The sequence below is a fragment of the Carcharhinus amblyrhynchos genome, chromosome 30 (genome assembly GCF_965287045.1).
Source record: "Carcharhinus amblyrhynchos chromosome 30, sCarAmb.v2.hapA, whole genome shotgun sequence".
NCBI lineage: Eukaryota > Metazoa > Chordata > Chondrichthyes > Carcharhiniformes > Carcharhinidae > Carcharhinus > Carcharhinus amblyrhynchos.
Window position 1 is genome coordinate 4,088,579 of NC_137353.1, and position 20,024 is coordinate 4,108,602.

The 20,024-nt window shown below is 43.7% G+C and overlaps 1 protein-coding gene across 1 annotated transcript in view; it reads right to left on the minus strand.

The window, feature by feature from the left end:
• Window positions 1–211: 211 nt before the first annotated feature.
• LOC145360259 (tumor necrosis factor receptor superfamily member 5-like) overlaps window positions 212–20,024 on the minus strand; it is a 33,994-nt gene continuing 14,181 nt past the window's right edge. The window contains exons 5-6 of the mRNA XM_080215345.1: window positions 12,511–12,604; window positions 212–424 (exon numbers count right to left, since the gene is read on the minus strand). Of these exons, the coding sequence (XP_080071471.1) occupies window positions 244–424; window positions 12,511–12,604 (275 nt within the window). The 3' untranslated portion in view covers window positions 212–243. The remainder of the gene's footprint in view (window positions 425–12,510; window positions 12,605–20,024) is intronic.

Sequence of the window (20,024 nt, forward strand, 5' to 3'; positions counted from 1 at the left end):
TGTGGGTTTAATTACCATACTGGCTGAGGATATTCACGAAGGCTTCACCTTCTCAACCTTGCCCCTTGCCTGAGGTGTGGTGATCCTCAGGTTAAAATCACTCAATAGAGCAGCTGATGGTCATCTGGGCCTATGGCAACTTTTTTGTAAAAGAAGGAAAATTATTTGTAATCTTACTGAAAGAATATGGAAAATCATACTCGCACAGGAAGATGCGCACAGTAACTCAAATGAATTACTCACCTATAGATAGAGATTGCTCCCTCTTTTTCTTATAAAAATATAAAGCACTGCACCAGCTATGATCAACAACACGGGCACGATAACAGCTGCAATTATAATGCCTGTATTACTCGTTTCTTCACACACTGTGTCAGTAGTAGCAGTTCCGAGTGTGACCTGCTTTTTATTGATTTCCTTACAACTGTGGAAAATGTCAAAATGTTAAATCAACCCAAATATCTACTGCAGTTGTTGTTTGCATAATTATAACTAATTTGTTACAATTAATCTCTTATTGGAATCTTTTTCCAAGCCCAGTTCAGTTTGAATTCAATTTACCATTACAGGAAACGACTGAAGGCTGATCTATTTGATGTGACCAAAATAACTCTTGGCCAGGGCACCTTGAATAACTCCCAAACTCCTCTTCCAAAGACTATAATGAGGTCTGTTACTTCATGACACACTCCAGCCTGATTGAAACAATATTGCTGTTCCTGCACTCAGTCAAAATTCTGCGACTCCATTCCTAATAGCACTGTGGATGTACATATATCAGAGAGTGCAGTGGCTAAAAGGCAATAAATGCTGTCCCAGCTAGTGATCACAATTCTTGTGAAAGAATTTGAAAAAGAGTTTTATTGAAGTAAAACCTCAGAACTGAGCTCTGCCGAAGAATCGAACTGAAACACTAACTGGTCTTTTCTCTAAAGTTTTCTTTTTCTAGGATTTTAAAAATCCAGAAATGCCTACTTGTGATAATATCAGGTGAACATGAAAGGAATCTGTAGGACACTTCTGTAATAGTTATTAACCATTAACATAGGAGGAAAGATGACTGAGGGTAGTAAAGTGTCATTTACTATTAACATGCTCATCAGGTCAAACCTGGACAAGGAAACCTCCTGCTGATTGCCACTTACTGCACCAACCGATGCATCAGTCCTGTTCCATGTTGAACTTTGCCTGGAAGCAGCAATGAAGGTGACAAGGACACAAAATGTTCTTGGGTGGAGGACTTCAATGTCAAATCGAATTAGTCACAATGCCATGGAGGAGAAGTTCTTGGAATGTATATGGAATAGTTTTCCTCGCCAATATGTGGAGGAACCAATTAGAGAGCAGGCCATCTTAGACTAGGTACTGTGTAATGAGAAGGGAATCATTGCCAATCTAGCTCTGAGACCCCCTTGGGGATGAGCGACCACAACATGGTAGAATTTTTTAATTAACTGGAGCATGAAGTAATTGATTTGGGGCCTAGGATGCTGAATCTTAATAAAGGAAACAATGAGGATGAGGTGTGAGCACGCCCAACACTATCCAAAACAGTATACTTGTTAGAAAGGGGAATAGACACAGGGGACTCCTGCACTGCCTACTTTTGCCTTTTAGTGGTCACCCACCTATCTGCCTACACCTTGGGAGTGACTATATCTCAAACTCCTTTCTACAACACTGTCTCTTGCATGCTCCTAAGTGTGTCCAACTGCCACTCGAACTGTTCCGAGGTCTGACAGGAGATACAATTGAACATACTTCCTGTGGATGTAGCCATCAGGGATGTTTCAACTGTCTGATTGCCCACATTCTGCAGGAGAAGCATACTGTCCTGCTAACTGCCATTTTTACCTCTGGCAACCATTTATAGCTGGCTAGATTGTCCTTAATGTTAAGATTCTCACTAAAAATGTTCACGAATATTGCAGCAACAAGCAATAAAAGAACTAACACCACAAAATAAATCAAAGTAAAGGTTTAATAAAGAAACTTCATCACGTCACCACTTGGACCACACCTGGGCCACAAATGCTCCCGACAATCCCTGTCTGTCTTCTATTTATACTGGGTCAGCTGTACACTACAATTTTGTCATTGGTCACATTGTCTACCACACAGCATGTTACCATTGGTTATATTATAACAAATTAATTTTAGGTGACCATCCTCCAGTATTTTCAACAATTTTTTGGTACCCAAACCCCTTTTAATAAAACAGTTGGATAACTGTAGAATTGCACTAACCCAGTTTAGCTCAACAATTGGCTAAACACCTGGTGTAGGAGGGAGGGTTTCAGATACATGGACCATTGGCATCTCCTCCTGGACAGGTGGGACTGGCACAAGGAGGATGGGTTGCATTAAACTGGAAGGGCAAAAATATTCTGGCCAGGAGGTTTGCTAATGCCACACGGAGGTTTTTAACTAGTTTGGTAGTGGGGTGGGAACTAAAGCAAAGGTGAATTAATGGAAATGGAATCAGTGAGTAGAGCCAGTGAGACTCAAAGAAAGAGGAGGCAGGATGTGGTTGCTAATCAAAGAGGGTCTGGTGGACTGAAGTGCATTTGTTTCAATGTGAGAAGTGTAACAGGTAAGGCAGATGAACTTAGAGCTTGGATTAGTACTTGGAATTATGATGTTATAGAGTCAGAGGTTTACAACATGGAAACAGGCCCTTTGGCTCAACTTGTTCATGCTGTCCTTTTTTTTAAAACCCCTAAACTAGCCCCAATTGCCTGCATTTGGCCCATATCCCTCTATACCCATCTTACCCATGTAACTGTCCAAACAATTTTTGAAAGACAAAATGGTACCTGCCTCTACTACTACCTCTGGCAGCTTGTTCCAGACACTCACCATCCTCCATGAAAAAACTGCCCCTCTGGACACTTTTGTATTTCTCTCCTCTCACCTTAAACCTACACCCTCTCGTTTCAGACTCCCCTACTTCCAGGAAAAGATATTGACTATCTCACTGATCTATGCCCCTCATTATTTTATAGACCTCTATACGATCACCCCTCAGCCTCCTATGCTCCAGAGAAAAAAGTCCCAGTCTATCCAGTCTCTCCTCATAAGTCAAACCATCAAGTCCCGGTATCATCCTAGTAAATCTTTTCTGCAGTCTTTCTAGTTTAATAATATCCTTTCTATAATAGGGTAGCCAGAATTCTACAGTATTCCAATATCTTGTACAACTTCAACAAGACATCCCAACACCTGTATTGAATGTTCTGACCAATGAAACCAAGCATGCTGAATGCCTTCTTCACCACTCTGTCCACCTGTGACTCCACTTTCAACCACTTTTGACCAGCCTTTTTATTTTCTTTGCTTCCCAGGCCAAGAGGCAACATTTTCCTTCCTTACCTACCAAGAATATTATGAATCCAGCACTGCTCGAAAGTCTATTTGGGAGATTGGCATGTGAAGCATCACTAAACACAGCTAATTTCAAGGGCGGCATGGTAGCACAGTGGTTAGCACTACTGCTTCACGGATCCAGGGACCTGGGTTCGATTCCCAGCTCGGGTCACTGTCTGTGTGGAGTTTGCACATTCTCCTCGTGTCTGCGTGAGTGAAGAACATAAGAAATAGGAGCAGGAGTAGGCCGCCTAGCCCTTCGAGCCTGCCCTGCCATTCAATAAGATCATGGCTGATCAGAAGTGGCTCAGTTCCACTTTCTCTCCGTAACCCTTAATTCCCTTGCCCACCAAAAAACTATCTACCTGCGTCTTAAATATATTTAGCGAGGTAGCCTCCACCACTTCAAAGGCAGAGAATTCCAGAGATTCACCACCTTTGAGTGAAGAAGTTCCTCCTCAACTCCATTCTAAACTGCTCCCCCCATATCTTGAGGCTGTGCCCTCTAGTCTTGCTGTCCTTTCTGAGCGGGAAGAATCTCTCTACCTCTACTCTATCCATCCCCTTCATTATCTTATACGTCTCTATAAGATCCCCCCTCTTCCTTCTAAACTCCAACGAGTACAGACCCAGTCTATTCAGCCTCTCTTCATAGTCCAACCCCCTCATCTCCGGTATCAGCCTAGTGGACCTCCTCTGCACTCCCTCCAAGGCCAAAATATCCTTCCGCAAGCGTGGCGACCAAAACTGCATACAGTACTCCAGCTGCGGCCTCACCAGTGCCCTGTACAGTTGCAGCAAGACCTCCCTGCTTTTATATTCTATCCCTCTCGCTATAAAGGCCAACATTCCATTCGCCTTCTTGATTACCTGCTGCGCCTGCAGACTGGGTTTTTGCGACTCGTGCACAAGGACCCCCAGGTCCCTCTGCACCGTAGCATGCTGCAGCTTTTCGCCCTTTAAATAGTAATCCCTCCTACTATTATTGCTGCCAAAGTGGATAATCTCACACTTGCTAACATTGTACTCCATCTGCCAGGTCCTCGCCCACTCGCTCAGCCTATCTAGATCCCTCTGCAGACTTTCCACACCCTCCGCACAGTTTGCTTTTCTGCTTATCTTCGTGTCATCAGCAAATTTCAACACCCTACACTCAGCCCCCCTCTGGGTGTTTCCTCCGGGTGCTCCAGTTTCCTTTCACAGTCCAAGGGTGTGCGGGTTAGGTCGATTGGCCATGCTGAAATTGCCCCTTAGTGTACTAGGATGCTTAGGTTAGACGGATTAGCAGGTGGGATATGGGGGTAGGGCCTGGGTGGGATTGTGGTCGGTGCAGACTTGATGGGCTGAAGGGCCTCTTTCTGCACTGTAGATTCTATGATTTAATTACACATTCCTTTGGTTTTAGCTTTAGGGTTTTGTTTGCCTGCAAGATCTCTCAGACCGAGGCAAGCCTGAACACGTTACTTAGCTCTAGGACATTATAGCTCCCATCTGGTCTTGTCTATGTGCATAGCCAATTTAGCTGTCCTATCATACTCTCAACAATTCTGTTTATTTTTCATTGGCTGGTTCCTCTGCTTTCCTCATTCTTTCTCTGATCGTGGGAATAGGATAAATGCTGTCCAGATATCCCTACTGATTCATTGTTAACCCAGATTTGCTTTGTCACATATCAAGACCAAGATATTGAAATGCGCTCGCTACTTCACTCCCAACTTTAAATTCTGTCTTTAACCTACTAACGACCCTCTTTTCAAATTTATCTGTGCCCATCCCATAGGAAGTCATCAACACGCATCACAAAAACTGTCAGTTTTTCTTCAGACTTGCAATAGAACATTGCAGGACCCATTTTTAACTAGATACAGCCAATTTTCAGCAACACAGATCATGCAGAAAAATACCAAATCCTTGATGCGTCTGATCTGTCTATGCATTTGTTCAGTTTCCACAATTGTCCCGCGTGTTATCTGCTTCTTTGGGTGGCTTCGAAAAAGCTTTTCTTTGAAATGTTTCACGCAGCAGAAATGTTGCTTTGATATCTACAATACCACTGTGCCCACGTTGGGTAGCTGAGCCTTTGATATAACCGCTTACCTCTTGCTTCACTGTTACTTAGCCAGTCATCAGATTCGTTCTCATCTATAGCTGCTCAATGTATGTGTATGTGAGATACAAGGTGCTTCTTGTATTTTTACAACTTGTTCAGACGCTCGAAATTCACAATTCCCACTATTCTCGAATATTGGCCTCGCACTGTCTGGTTACTGAGTGATAGTATACCTAACTTACCATCTGTCCTTATCACTTTACCCAGCCCTCTCCACTCTTTTATAGTACACTATTTCACCTTTTTTGAAATGTACACCCCATGGTCTTATGTGAAAACTTAGGGTTCATCTTATCTGTTCTGGGGAGGAGCCAATAATGGGGCAAGGAGCTGGCAGAGAAGGCACAAACCCTCCCTCACACTCCCAGTGTGAGCAGGGAAACCTGCTGGATTGCATACTTGGCACCAGCATCTCCCATTCTGGATAAAATTCCAATGATTGCAGGAAGAAGCTCTTAAGTAGCATTAATTTGCCTCAAGTTCACCCATTGGCAAGCAGATCAAGGGCATCACTGCTAAATTTGTGCTGAATGCATGTAGGAGGTAGGAACAGTGCCCCTGGCATGACACCCAAATCTACAATGTCCCTGCCTGTCAAGCCACCCGTAATGGCAGTTACTGTAAAATATCCAGCCTATGATCATGAGCATATCGATGAATTTGAACATTTTTTCCTTTCTTCTATAGCTTCATGACAAGATCAGAATCACACTATCGCTGGGTCAAAATCCTAGAACTCCCACCCCAACAGCACCTTGGGTGCATCCAACAGCATATACACTGCAACAGTTCAAGGAGACAGCTCATCACCACCTTCTCGAGTGGCAATTAGGGACGGGTAAACACCCATTTGCCATGAATGCATAAAAGAGTAGATACACATTCAGAAGAAGCACCATCACACGACTCCTGCGACTTCCCACCACCTTCACCACAACCTTCTCAAGGGTAGCTAGGTAATGGCAATAAATGCTGGCCTACCAATAGTGCCCAAGTCCCATAACTGAATTACAAATAGATACACACACATTGGTGGGGCTTGCAAGGCAGGTGGCTACGATGTTACATGGCAAGCAACACATCACACAGCAGATATAGGTACTGGAAAAAGGGACATCTGCAGAGAGGGTGAGAAAATCCAAACTCTGCTGAGCTGGACACAGATGCTGAGTCTTGAGACTCACTGACCAAGAGCACTTTTCTGGAATAGTGACAGATAACATGTGCGATTCTGTCTGTATGTCCAGCAGCTATACTGTCTCTTCCATTAGTCACATGATGTCCAGGCAGAGATGTCCACATCCATGGAACATAGTGGCTTGTTGCGTCTGATGCTCCCAATGCATGCTGGCCCTCAATTAATCTCTTTGTTTAAATAGGTTGGATGAAAGCCCAGCACTGACCATTCAGTGCAAAACTGAAATGCAACAAAGGGCTTTCCAACTCTTGGCTTGCAGGAAAGTATGGATGGGCCAGAGGACATGTGTTGTGAAGTGTGGTCCTTTTAAAAGTTGGTTTTATATTCAGTGCTTGGATGTTTAAAATGCAGGTTTACAGGGTACACAATCTGCAACATTTATAACCAGGATAAAGGTTGCCTTGGTATCACGCTTTGCAGGTTTTTGCATTCTGACAGCCTATGAGTTTAAAGAAGACACACAGCTATAAGGAAATTATCAAATTTGAATTTTCTCTTGTTGACACCAGACCAATCCTAGTGTAGAAAATTGATAGGTTATTAGGATCATAAAGAGGAACTCAACTGTCTGCAGTTGGTGAGTTCAATTGGACAGCTACCATCTATCAACACCTAGAGAGGGCAAGAGCAGCTCCCCGCCAGCTTAAAATATCTCGAGACATCTCCATCTAATGAAGGGTACCAAAATCAGAAAGAGCTTACAGACATTGGAAATGCCAGAGGAACTCCAAAGGTTTTTTTTCCCAAAGCCACAAATTATATATTTTTAAGTGTAACTAAAGTTTTTTTTTGTTAATGAAGGAACGATGGTTATTTGAACAGCATTCCAGAAGTATCTTCCTTTAATCCATATGTCATTTGTTTAGTTAAAGTTCCCTATTGGTCAAATAAATAACTTGTTAATTATTCACTTGAAGTGAATATCAGGTCTTTCCGTTAATGAATCTCTAAACATTGATGAAAAACAGTTAACACCTTCCCAAATACTTTTAAACAGATTAAAAAGTGAGGTAGTTCCCTAAAAGGGATTAACCTCTGTGTCCTAACAGAAGGACATGGGGTCCACTCCTTCCTACTGAGTCACAGTTCCACACGCTCACTCCTTTTTGATGCCCAAATGTGTCCCTGCACAGGCACAAGTGCTAGGAGGTGGACTGAGCTCAGAATATCCAGAATCAGGATCTTGAGTATAGAAGGAGGCCATTTGGCCCATCAAATCTGCACTGGCTCTCAGTTCCTCTCCCCCACCCATATCCTTGTAACTTTATACATTCCAGACAGCAATCCAATTCCCTCTTGAATACTTTGTCAAACCTGCCTCCACCACCATCCCAGGAAATTCATTACAGACGTCAACAACCTAATGGGTGAAATGAAATTTCCTCATATCATTTCTGCACCTTTTTAAAAATCATTTTGAATCGGTGCCCTCTTGTTCTTGATGTTCTCCAATTCATCATCTTAGATACAGCTGTTTATCCCTGGAATCATTCTTGTGAATCTGGATTATCTGAGCAGTCAGATCAGGGGATCGAGCATTCCACCTCCAGCTCAGCTGAAGCCACACGGGGTAGCAACATGTAGGTAAAGGAAAATACAGGATTTGAGTTGCACAGGGAAAATCACTTTGGTGTTTAAATGTCCATTAATGGTGTTCATTTTATTGTGATTGTTAAGCACTGCAGTCTTGAGCCATCCTATGGGTCAGCTTGGAAGATATATCTGGTAACCATATGCCAGTTGAACGTTAATGGACTGGGATTTCTTCAGATTGACAAATTGTTCAGGTGTACCTGAGGGTGCTTTGATTGTTAGCTGAGTGACATCTTTGACCCCCTTGATTTGTGAGAGTCAGACCATCACAGCAAATCTGAGAATTCTCTGGTTCTGACAGGCCTCATCAGTCGCCAAGAGAACTGCCCTCGCAATCTCTAGGAGAGCCGATGTGGACAGCATGCACTTGAAGAAGCTGGAGCTAATGAAATTCAAGATGTGGTGTTCTTGGTTGCCACATTACATCATCTGCCCCATTGGGAAGGAACTCTTGTTGCAGGAGGCTGCAGATGTCAGCAATGACTGTCATGAGAGTTTGAGTCTTCTGAGGCACTGCTGCTCAGTCATGTTCAGAAGCTGATCCTTTGTCATTAAAATTGGCGGTGGGAGTATCACCTTTTGCAAACTAGGATTCTGGAACACCCATAAACTCCGTGGAGTATAAAAATGTTCTTGTGTTATTTTCCTTTCTCTTTATTCTAATAAAAGTTTAAGTTCAATATATAAAATTACCACAATTGGTCTGAGAGTTACTTACTCTGACCAGAAAACTGCTCATAATACACAAACTGCAAAATTGTTCTGGCAGCTGATTCCGGTTCCTTTGGGATTTGGGCAGCCTGGCACCTACAATCTACCATGCCGTAACTATTGGTTGGGGTGGGGGGACAGTGTACTGGAGGTTGGTCGGGGGAGTCCTATGGAATGTTGAGGGAAGGGTGCTGGTGTGTGGCGGTTAGTATTATAGCTACCTAGAAGTTAGAAGTAGTTTTAATTCTTCCAACCTCTTCTGGGTAACAGATACTATCAGACATTTGGAACCATCCAATGTTTGTGAAAGTGCTCAGACCAGGAAATGTGTCACAGTTGATGGCCTTTTGGCACTAATTATGACAAATTTGTGCCAGATCTAGTGACATTATTGAAGCTTCTCCATCAACAATTGATTAAAAAGGCAGATATGGCACTGAATGCCCAAATGTGAGCAGACCTACCAAGCAGCAAAGTAGGCTTTGAAGAAATCTGGGGTGTTGATATACTTTTATCCAAAGTTATCTATTCAGCTGGCATGTGATGCGTCACCCTATGGGTGGGAATACTTCTCTCCCACATGATGGGCAACGGGGAAGATTGGCTCATTGTTTTCACTCCGTGATCAGTCTCAGGCAAAGGGAAATTATGCCCAAACAGAGGAGGAGTATTATTTTTGGACTGGCGAAGCTTCACCAATTCCTGCATGGTCGGAAATCTATCCCACTAATGAATCACAGACCACCCACAAGAACTTTGGGTCCCTATTCAGATATTTCATTAAAAGCGGCCGCGAAGTTGCAAAGGTGGGCTTTGATCTCGTCAGCACATTCACATGTGACCAGGTATCAACAGTCGGACCAACACGCCAACGCATTATCGAGACTGTCTTTGCCAGGGAACAGGGAGGATTCCGAGGAGACTGTGAAGACAATGTATTTTCCACAAGAAAATAAAGTTCCAACGACAGCTGCGAACGTTAAGCAAGCCACAAGACAAGTCCCCAAACTAAGTCGAGTGATAGACCTTGTCCAGAGGGCAATGACTTATCACAAGAAGACCCAGAGTTGAGGACCCATTTGAACCATGTGGGAAATGTCAGTGTGGGATGGCAGTTTGTTGTGGGGTATGCAGGTTGTTATCCCAACCGCATTGAGGAAAGTGGTGCTGGAGCAGCTGCACCAAGGGCACCCAAGGGTGGTAAGGATGAAGGAGGTGGCCAGGAGTTACATCTGGTGTCCAAACATTGATGCTAACATAGAAAGTAAAGCAGGAGTATGTGTAGCATGCTCCCCAATTCCGAAAGGGCCACCAGCATCACAATTACATCTGTGGGAATGGCCAAAAGGACCACGGAAACGCCATTTCACTGGGCCAGTGGAAAACTGCATGTTACTAGTGGATGTGGACACACCCTCTCCGTAGCCTGAGCGACTGACCCTGGACAGACTTGACAACAAGTTTTGGGTATCCAGAGGAAGTGGTGAGTGACAACAGGCTGCAGTTTGGTGTTGTGGGAATTCGAAGAGTAGATGGAACAGCATGGCATTTGGCACAAAGTCTGCATCACAGCATCTGGCGATGAATAGTCCAGCAGAGTGGTTTGTGCCAGTGAATAAAACGTTCTTTGGAGGCGTCAAAGAGGGAAGGGTCATTGAGTCAAAGAGTGAACTAGTTTTTAAATATGTATTGAAACACACTGCACATAACGACAAAACACCCCCAGAGACATTGATGATAGGAAGACAATGTTCGATTCACTGAGGCTGGAAGAAACCAAGCAAGTGGGGGAGAGGAGTCAAGACAGGCAGACGGACCAGCGAGCCCAACATGCAAAACTGAGAACCTTTCAAAAGGACAAAGTAGTTCTGGTGAGGAATTATGTACCAGGAGGAAGAGGATTCCGGCAGTAATTCTTGCTAAGACTGGACCCCTGTCCCATACTGTGGAAACGCAAGACAGGTTTCCGTGGCATAAACATGCGCACCAATTACTGGCAACACCATGTCAAGGAGTGTCGACATCAGCAGGGGAGAAGGAGACAGTTCAGCCAGAGGTTCCCGGGGAAGGGAGCAGGAAGCACAGAGCTTTCAGCTGATCATAGAAAGAATCATAGAAACCCTACAGTGCAGAAAGAGGCCACTGGGCCCATCTCCACCGACCACAATCCTACCCAGCCCCGACCCCCATATCCCTACATATTTACCTGCTGATTCCTCTAATCTAGACATCTCAGGACACTAAGGGGCAATTTTTTAGTATGGGCAATTGACCTAACCCACACATCTTTGGACTATGGGAGGAAACCGGAGCACATGGAGGAAACCCATGCAGACATGAGGAGAATGTGCAAACTCCACATAGACAGTGACCCAAGCCGGGAGCTGAACCCAGGTCCCTGGAGCTGCGATGCAGTTAACCACTCTGCTACCATGCCGCTGATGAGCCTGGAACACCGATAGTAATGAATGATGTGTCTATGGAAGAATCATCGGAACCACAGGCTGTTCCAACTCCCTGAAAACCTCTTCCATGGAACTGTCTGCCTCCGGACTGATAAGTCACACCTATAGAACGCCAAATGAATGTTATTACTGTCTGTAATGTGTAAATTGTTTTGTTATTTCTGGATGGGAATTTAGAAGGGAGGAGTGTTATGTATATAGGGCATAGCCCCTTTAAGAGGACAGGTCGGGTGACCCGGTGTGTGGGGTAACCTGTCTGGGAAACTGCCCCTGCAGCCACTTGAGGGCTGGAGTGTGTGGAGTACAGTTCATCAATAAACCCTATAGTTTCTGTGGCTTGTCCCCATGTGACTTCTTTGGAGCTCCCTCCCCTGTAGTCTCAGATTTAACACTTCAAGGGCAACTAGGGACAGGCAATAAATTCTGACCTGCCAGTGATGTCCATATCCCACAATTGAATACAACAAGAAACACCTTTCTTGGATTGGTATTTCAAGCTTTTCCATCCTGTCATTTTCACAGCTCTGTTAGTCCTGCTGTGTGCTCATCTGGGTCACTTTGTTGAGCTTCACACAGCCCTGGAAACCAGATTGCCGGCAGATAAAGTCAGAATGCAGAGATAAATCTTCAGAGAAGTGGTTTTAATGTTACTAAAGCACTACCCCAACTCTCCCTAAGGAGTATTGCATTTGCCCCTGAGGTAGCACTGGTTAAATGCAGACATTGTTGGGTTCTTGTTGCATTCCCAATATGCTGCATGTTTTGCTTCTTTAACAACCCAAAACCTGCCCCAACCTGCACAAAAATGACAGCATTTCTCAGCAACGGGGCAGGGGTGGCACAGTGATTAGCACTGCTGCCTCAATGCCAGGATTTTCACAGTAACTTCATCGAGTGTTAATGTAAGCCTGTTGATGACATTAATAAATAAACAACCACATACTGTTACATTCAAATTCCCCATAGACAGTGGCATCATCATCTCATGAATCAATTTTAAAAATTACAACCAGCCATACACTGATGTTACAAGTATAAACATTCTGGATTCTTTTCGATGTACTCACACTGTCCATTTCTCACATGCTTGAGTTGATGAATCGTTGTTTGAATACGTTCCTTCAGGGCACACCTCACACACAGTATCTTCGAACTGTGTACCTGAAAAATAAATGTATCAAAATCAACACTAGATCATTGGAATTGAGCTTGTATTAAGGGCAGTTTGAAATGCAGTTCTGTCTTTGTGATTACCAACTCTAATACAGAGCACTTAAAATCTAATGTGTGTGTAATGTGTTCAGATTTACCCATTACTGGTCCCTGCAGCTTGAGAGCGTGGCCCAGTCGGACCATCGTTAGAGGTTGCTGCTATTGGGATCTTAAAATCTGGACCATTCTTCCTGTTACTATCTTATGTAGTTTATTTGACAATTTAGTGAGTTTCTCATTAAAACCATCCACATTTAAAATAGGTGTGAGGGACCAAGACTTCACCCTGCCCATTTTAATATAATATACAGAGATAAGTTCATCGCTATCTCTAAAAATTTCAAATCGGACTGACCTAAATTAGCTGAATTGTTTGGTGGGATTTTTCTCCCTTTCCAAGGTGTGTTTTGCAATGGTGGGAGATGGCACGTGCTCGCTGGTGGCAAGATCTTATGGTCCTGCCATTGTCAACAGGGTTTCGCATCGGACGTGCCCCTTGCGACCCAGAAGCTCAAGGCGGGGGTACGCTATCAGCAGGACCATAAGAGCCGGCCAGTGTAAACAGCAGCAAGACTTTGGCATCTGTCTGTGATCCTGAACAACAGACGCTACCTGACAGTATCAGGGAAACTTGATTGTTATCCTGCCCAGCAGCCGATGATTGAACTTGGTCTGTGCAGCCCACAGATAAAGAGAGCGATTCAAAGGCCATCAGCTATAACCTAGGCTTGTCAACTGGAGTCTACTCATCTATTCATACAAAGAGCCCTGCAACCTCCCTTTCAATTCCTGATGGTTGAGACATTTAACAATCTCAGGGGCCCAGATGTGGGATACACGCCCTTTGTCAAAGATAATGTGGAGAGTTGGAAGACATGTGACAAACACCTCCGGCATGTGGAACCAGTTATATTGCCTTGCTGAACTGCAAAGTCTCAGTTACAATCCCAATCAGTGTGGGACGATCTATTGCTGCAGGTAAACATTGTTGAGTTAGAAGTTGTTCTGCCATCTGGGTATCTCCATTATCTTTTATCTGTTCTTTGGCATTGAATCGTTCTTTACCAATTCCCCAACTGTGACGGAAGATAGCTGGTTTATCCCATTTTTTACAGGGCAAATGAACTCTCAGCCCATCTTGATAGTGTTTTCTCTTTTCCTCCTTCATGAGTTCACCACAGCAAAGAGCGTCCTTCCTGTTATGAGCGTGTTAGTATTAAACTCACCTTTTTGTTTGGCTATGTGCTGTGCTGTGACTAATGAATGGATGCTACTCTTTTCCAGCACGGTCTCTGCCACCATCATGCTAACTGGGGATTACAGCATCTCTTTTGTGGTCTCTGGGTTTGTTTTTCAGCAGGAGGTTGAGGCTCTTCTGGTTCCTTTCTAAATGATCATCCGCTTGAGGCGTCATGGTAACCATGGGGGCAATTCTCCCAAAAAAGTGCTGAAATAGTGGGAAAGCTGGTCTAGATCATGACTATTTTTGCAGTGCAGCTTCTGACCTGAATCTCCCCACATTGTGCAAGTTGTGAATATCATTAAAAATCCAGGGTGGCCTATTCATGCCGGAGTCTGAGAGCTCCGCCTGAGTGCCCACGACAATTCCCAGGCCAGCTCTGAGACCCCCCCCCACCTCCCAGTGATGGTGACACCCTGGCCACCAAACCCACCACCCCTCCCCCCCAATCACTGGCCTTCCTCCAGCCCAGACCGATCCCCATGCAGAGTGGCAGCAGGACCCCCACCCATCCCTGAACCCCGCCCCACTGGCACTACCTGATGGGCTGTGCCAAGATGCACCCTAGGCACGGGCACTTTGCCCTTTGGGCAGTACCAGCACCACCGCCCAGCCCCACGGGGGCCCTGTTTGCCAGAACGAAGTACTCCTGGCAGGGCGGGAAATGCTATTGGGCCCGGAAAGCTCTGTGACACGCCCAATAATCATATGTAAACTTCATCTAAAATTCATTAACACATTTCAAATCACTGACCTCACTTCCCGCCGGTTTTCTGCAGGTCCCAGTGGCACCATTTTCTTCTGGTTGGTCTCTTTTAAGGTCAAACCAAATAAACAAACTCAAATTAAATTAGGAGAAAGTAAAAGGGGCAGCTCCCCAAAAGGAAGGGGAACAGCCCGAAATGGGAGAACTCTGTCCCCCATGTGAGCGTTTGGCTGGTCTGACAAATGAGGGGCTTCCAGCACCTCTACAGGAAGTGGATAAAATCTCCAGAGGGGAGACAATTCAGAGCTACAGTCTCAGCCGGGAGGACCTTTCTTCTGAGAGTTCTTAGGAACTTGCAATTCTGTATAATTTATATTTGTGGTTCTTTTGGCATCTTCTGCCGTTGAGATTTAGGGCAACACAAACATCACTGCTCAGGAGATTATCAATGACACACACCAGCTGGAAGATTTGTTTGTCACCATACCTCAATGGTTCCAGAATAATGCCTAAAACTGAAGTCAGATTCTCTGAGCTGTTTTTCCAGGTGTTTTTTTTCAGTTACAATAAAAACATTGGATTGAAATTGTCAGACGTTGATCACAGCTGCAGGAGGCTTTGTTCCACATTGTTAATATGGCCACTTTACTGCACTGTCTGGGTTTTGACGCTGAACTTCCACAGGATTCCATGGAGTCTTTGTTTGCAGCAAAGAGCCTTATTTCTGTCTTCAGCTTCTCTTTGGAGTTTTTCCTTCTGCTCCTTCATGTTTTGACCTATTCTTCAGGTCAGAATGTTTCATTGGTTTGCCAGGATTTTGAATGTTCTTCTGCAGTCTCTGTGAGGTTTTGTATTGTTCTATTTTCCACCACCCTGTTACAAGATGTTCAGTAGTTTGGTAGGTCACAATAAGATATCATACTTGTAGATAGTTCAACAGTAAATATTAACTATTGGTAATTATATACATGTACACAGTAAAAGGGTAAAAGCTAGGTGCTCTCTCCATGCTTGCTTCTACACACAGCTCTGTCCCTACATGACATTATACTCCAGGTAGGAATATAGAAACAGGAGTTGGCCATTTAGCCCCTCCACCTGCTCTGCCATTCAATAAGATCATGGATGATCTGTGGTCACGTAAAGGCTTAATTGATCTAATTTTTCCTCATAACCAAACCCCTGAAATACAGGTATTATTCTCGTAAACCTATGTTGAACTCTGTTCAGGACCAAAACATCCTTCCTAAGGTTTGGTGCCCATACCTGCTCACAATACTCTAAGTGAGGTCGAACTAAGCTTTTGTACAACTGCAGCATAACATTTACTTCAAAAAAATAAAAGCAAATTCCTGCAGATGCTGGAACAAAGCTTTGACAAAGGGTCATCTGGACTCGAAACATCAACTCTTCTCTACTTACAGATGCTGCCAGACCCGCTGAAATTTTCCAGCCTTTTCTCTTTTGATAACATCTGCTTCTCTGCACCCCAGCCCTTTAGATATGAAGGCTGGCATTCCGTTGGTCTTCTTGACTATTTTCTGTATCTGTTTGTGGCATTTTATGAAGCTATGCACCTGAATCCCCAGATTTTGTTGGACACCTGCTAAATTTAATATTGTGCTTTCTAAAAAATATCCTGATATATCCTTTTTTGATCTGAAATGGAAAATATCACATTTATATTAAACTCCATTTGCCACAGCTTGGCCCATTCACCCAATCAATATCTTGTTGTAGCTCTGTGTTGTCCACAACACTAACTACAACGCTGCTCAATTTTGGGTCAACTGCAAATTTGGATATTTTACTTTTTGTGCCATTATCCATGTTGTTAATGAACATTGTAAATAATTAAGGCCCCAAGACAGATCCTTGCGGGACACCACTAGTCACATCCTCCCAATTTGAGTATTTACCCATTACTACAACTCCATTTCCTGTTGCTCACTCAATTTCCTATCCACATCAGCAATCTACTGACAATTCCATGGGTTCCACCATAGCTAACAATCTCTTGTGTGGGGCTTTATCAAAAGCCTTCTGGAAGTCCATATAAACAACATCCATTGACTTGCCTCTGTCCACCATCTTTATCACCTCTTCAAAATAATTCTTTAGATGTTTGTCCGACATGACCTACCCTTCATGAATCCATGCTGTCTCTCCCCGATTAACTGTAATTTTGAGATCCTTCAGTAAAGGTGACAACAATTTCCCCACCACAGATGTTAGGCAAACTGATCTGTAATTCCCTGGTTTCCTCAGTCATGATTCATTAAGAGCAGAGTAACATGATCCAATTTCCAGTCCAGGGATATGACTCCTGAATCTGGGGAACTTTGGAAGATTAGTTAGGATACCGACAATGTGCTCTTCTCCCTCCTTTAACATGTGTGGATGGAAACCATTGGGCCCTGGGAATTACTCTTCAGTTCCATGAGTTTCCCCATTATTGATGATTCACTTAAGCTAATTCTATTTAGACCCTGTTCCTGATCCTCTGTTGGTTTTGTGGGACCTCTGGCAAGCTATCCCCCCTTTCTGTTGTAAATACTGAAGCAAAATACTTGTTCAGCAAGTCTGCAATTTCCCCAAGTTCACTGACAACATTCCCACCCTCAGTCTTCAGTGGGCCAATAGAGCTTTTAACCAGTCACTTCCCCTTTATATAATAAAATCTCTGCAAGTTTCCTTTCATAATCTTTTTCTTTGTCGCTCTTATAAGCCGCTTTGTGGCCCTTTGTTGGTCTTTGTATGTGTCCCATTCTCTGAGATTTGTATTATTCTTTGCATTCTCATCAGCTTTTTAATTTTATACCGTCCGTCACATCCTTCGAAGTTCATGGCTGTTTTTTAAAGTGAGGCAGAACTTTTCCTTCTCATGGGCACAAACCGCTCCTGAAGAGCATTAAATTTTCTTTTGAATATCCTCCAATGTTCCTCAGTTCTACCCGTGAGCAGTTTCCCAAACTATTGTGGACAGTCTTTGCCTCATCCCATTAAAGTCCGCCTTGCTTAAATCCAAAATTTTCGTGTCTGATCTTCTATCTTTCAAATCATAGAATCCCTACAGTACAGAAAGAGGCCATTCAGCCCAATAACTCTGCACCAACCACATTCCCACCCAGGCCCTATTCCGAGAACCCCATGTATTTACCCTGTCAATTCCCTTGACACTAGGGTCAATTTAACCTGTGTTTGAGTCTCTCAGTTGCAGTTCAGTAAAGGAGACATGAGTTCAGCTTCTTCATAAAACTACCTTTATTTCTATGATCAAATTCTGCATTAAATTCTCCTCTACACCCAGTGCCACTTGTAACCTCTTTATATATCCCAGTGACTTCTATTAAATGATTAACATCCAAGTTCGAACTTAAATGGAAGATGATTGTTAACCCATTCCTAAGAACTTGCACATCTCTGGAGTGTGGAAAGAAACTGGAGCACCCGGAGGAAACCACAGAGACACGGGGAGAATATGCAAACTCCACAGACAGTGACCACAGGCCAGAACTGAACCTGGGTCCCCTGGTGCTGAGAGGCAGCAGTGCTAACCACTGTTCCGCCCATCAAATGCTACACTAAACTCAATCATGTTATGATCACTGTTTAACAAGTACTCACGAACAACGAAGTCATTAATTAAATCAGGTTCGTTGCTCAGTACTAGATCCAGTAATGCTTGGCCCCTTGTTGCACCCAAGACATGCTGCTGTAGGAAATTATCCCAGACACACTCCAGGAATTCATAACCTTTCTGGCAGGTACTTGTCCCAGTCCATATTAAGATTAAAATCACCCATTAGGACTACTCTGCTTTACTACACAGTTGCCTAATTTCTGCATTTACACCATCTACTGTCTTCTGGACTACTACCAGGTCGTTTATATCTGACACCCATTGTGGTTTTGGTTTCTTTACGGTTCCTCAGTTTCATCCTTCGGGTCTCTACTGCATGCTTTCTCCTAATTATATCCTCCCTCATCGTAGAAGTGATTCTGTTATTGATCAGAATTGCTACACCCTCTGCAGTTTGCCCTATCCCTTCTGTATAACCTGATATTTTTAGTTCCCAATCTTGACCATTCTGTATCCATGTCCTAGTAATGGTTACCACATTATAGTTACTGATCTGAATCTGTCCCTGAGGCTCATTCAGTTTGTGCCGTATAGTCTGTACATTACTGTAAAGAATTCAAATTTTGACTTTTCAGGTCATGTGTTCTCTTATTCACTATGTGGACAGTACTGTTTCCAGTCCCATATTGACCCTTTATACTACAAGATCCAGATGGTAGGAACGAGGCTATCAAAACTCTGCCACCAATGGTGAGGAATAGCGAGGGACTGAGGGTTGTGCAGAAGGCTGGGGTCAGAGGATTGTCAGGTTCACAAAATAATTTGTGGCTCGAGGTATTTGCAGTGACAGGAATGTGAAAATCCATAGAGAGATTTAAAGTAAAAAAGTTAGTTTATTCGTCACAAGTAAGGTTTATATTAACAGCAATGAAGTTACTGTGAAATTCCCCTAGTCGCCACAGTCCAGCACCAATTCGGGTCAATGCACCTAACCAGCACGTCTTTCAGAATGTGAAAGGAAACCGGAGCACCCGGATGAAACCCACACAAACATGGGGAGGATGTGCAAACTCCACAAAGACTGTGACCCAAGCTCAGAATTGAAACCGGGTCCCTGGCGTTGTGAAGCAGCACTGCTAACCACTGTGCTACAGTGCCAGATAAGGCCAGTAATTTTAATTTGGATATATTGTGTAACAGAGCAGGAATATATTAGTGATTGGAGATGATGGGATGATAATAGTGTGGACAGGAATGTGGGAAGCTCAAGCTTTGGACAGAATTGAGTTTTGACCAGTAAAGGCTGGTAAGCAATGGGAGCCTAAATCAATATGGCCTAATTGTAAACTAAAAACATTTTGCTGGGATGATTTAGTGCATCTGAAAAGAGAGGGTTAAGAGACTCAATTTTCACTTTGGGGATGCAAAACAGGGGGACTATTTCCGGATCTCAAACCCACCCGGGAGGGGCAATAATCACTGACCTGGAATGTTGACCATAGACCCTCTTAAACATTTGGATTGGTTTCTTATCCAATTAACAGCAGTTAATAGTCTCTCAAAGCTGCATTACTGGAGGCTTTCCAGCTTCAGGTGGTGTGTCTGGTTGCAGTGCAAGCCAAGTAATTTCAAGGTCACTTCAATAACAAGGTGCCCTCTCAGCCAATTTTTAAAAGAATTTAAAACATACAAAGCTATCACTGAGAGGAAAGGGGGTGGAATCCCTCTATTGGGTGATTTGTGGCTGTAAACCCACACAGGTAGGTAAGGGCAGCTTGTAGGTTTGTGTCTGGGCTACTGCTGTGTGCCTGCCTCCAGATAGGTGACTTGCCTCTTTGTG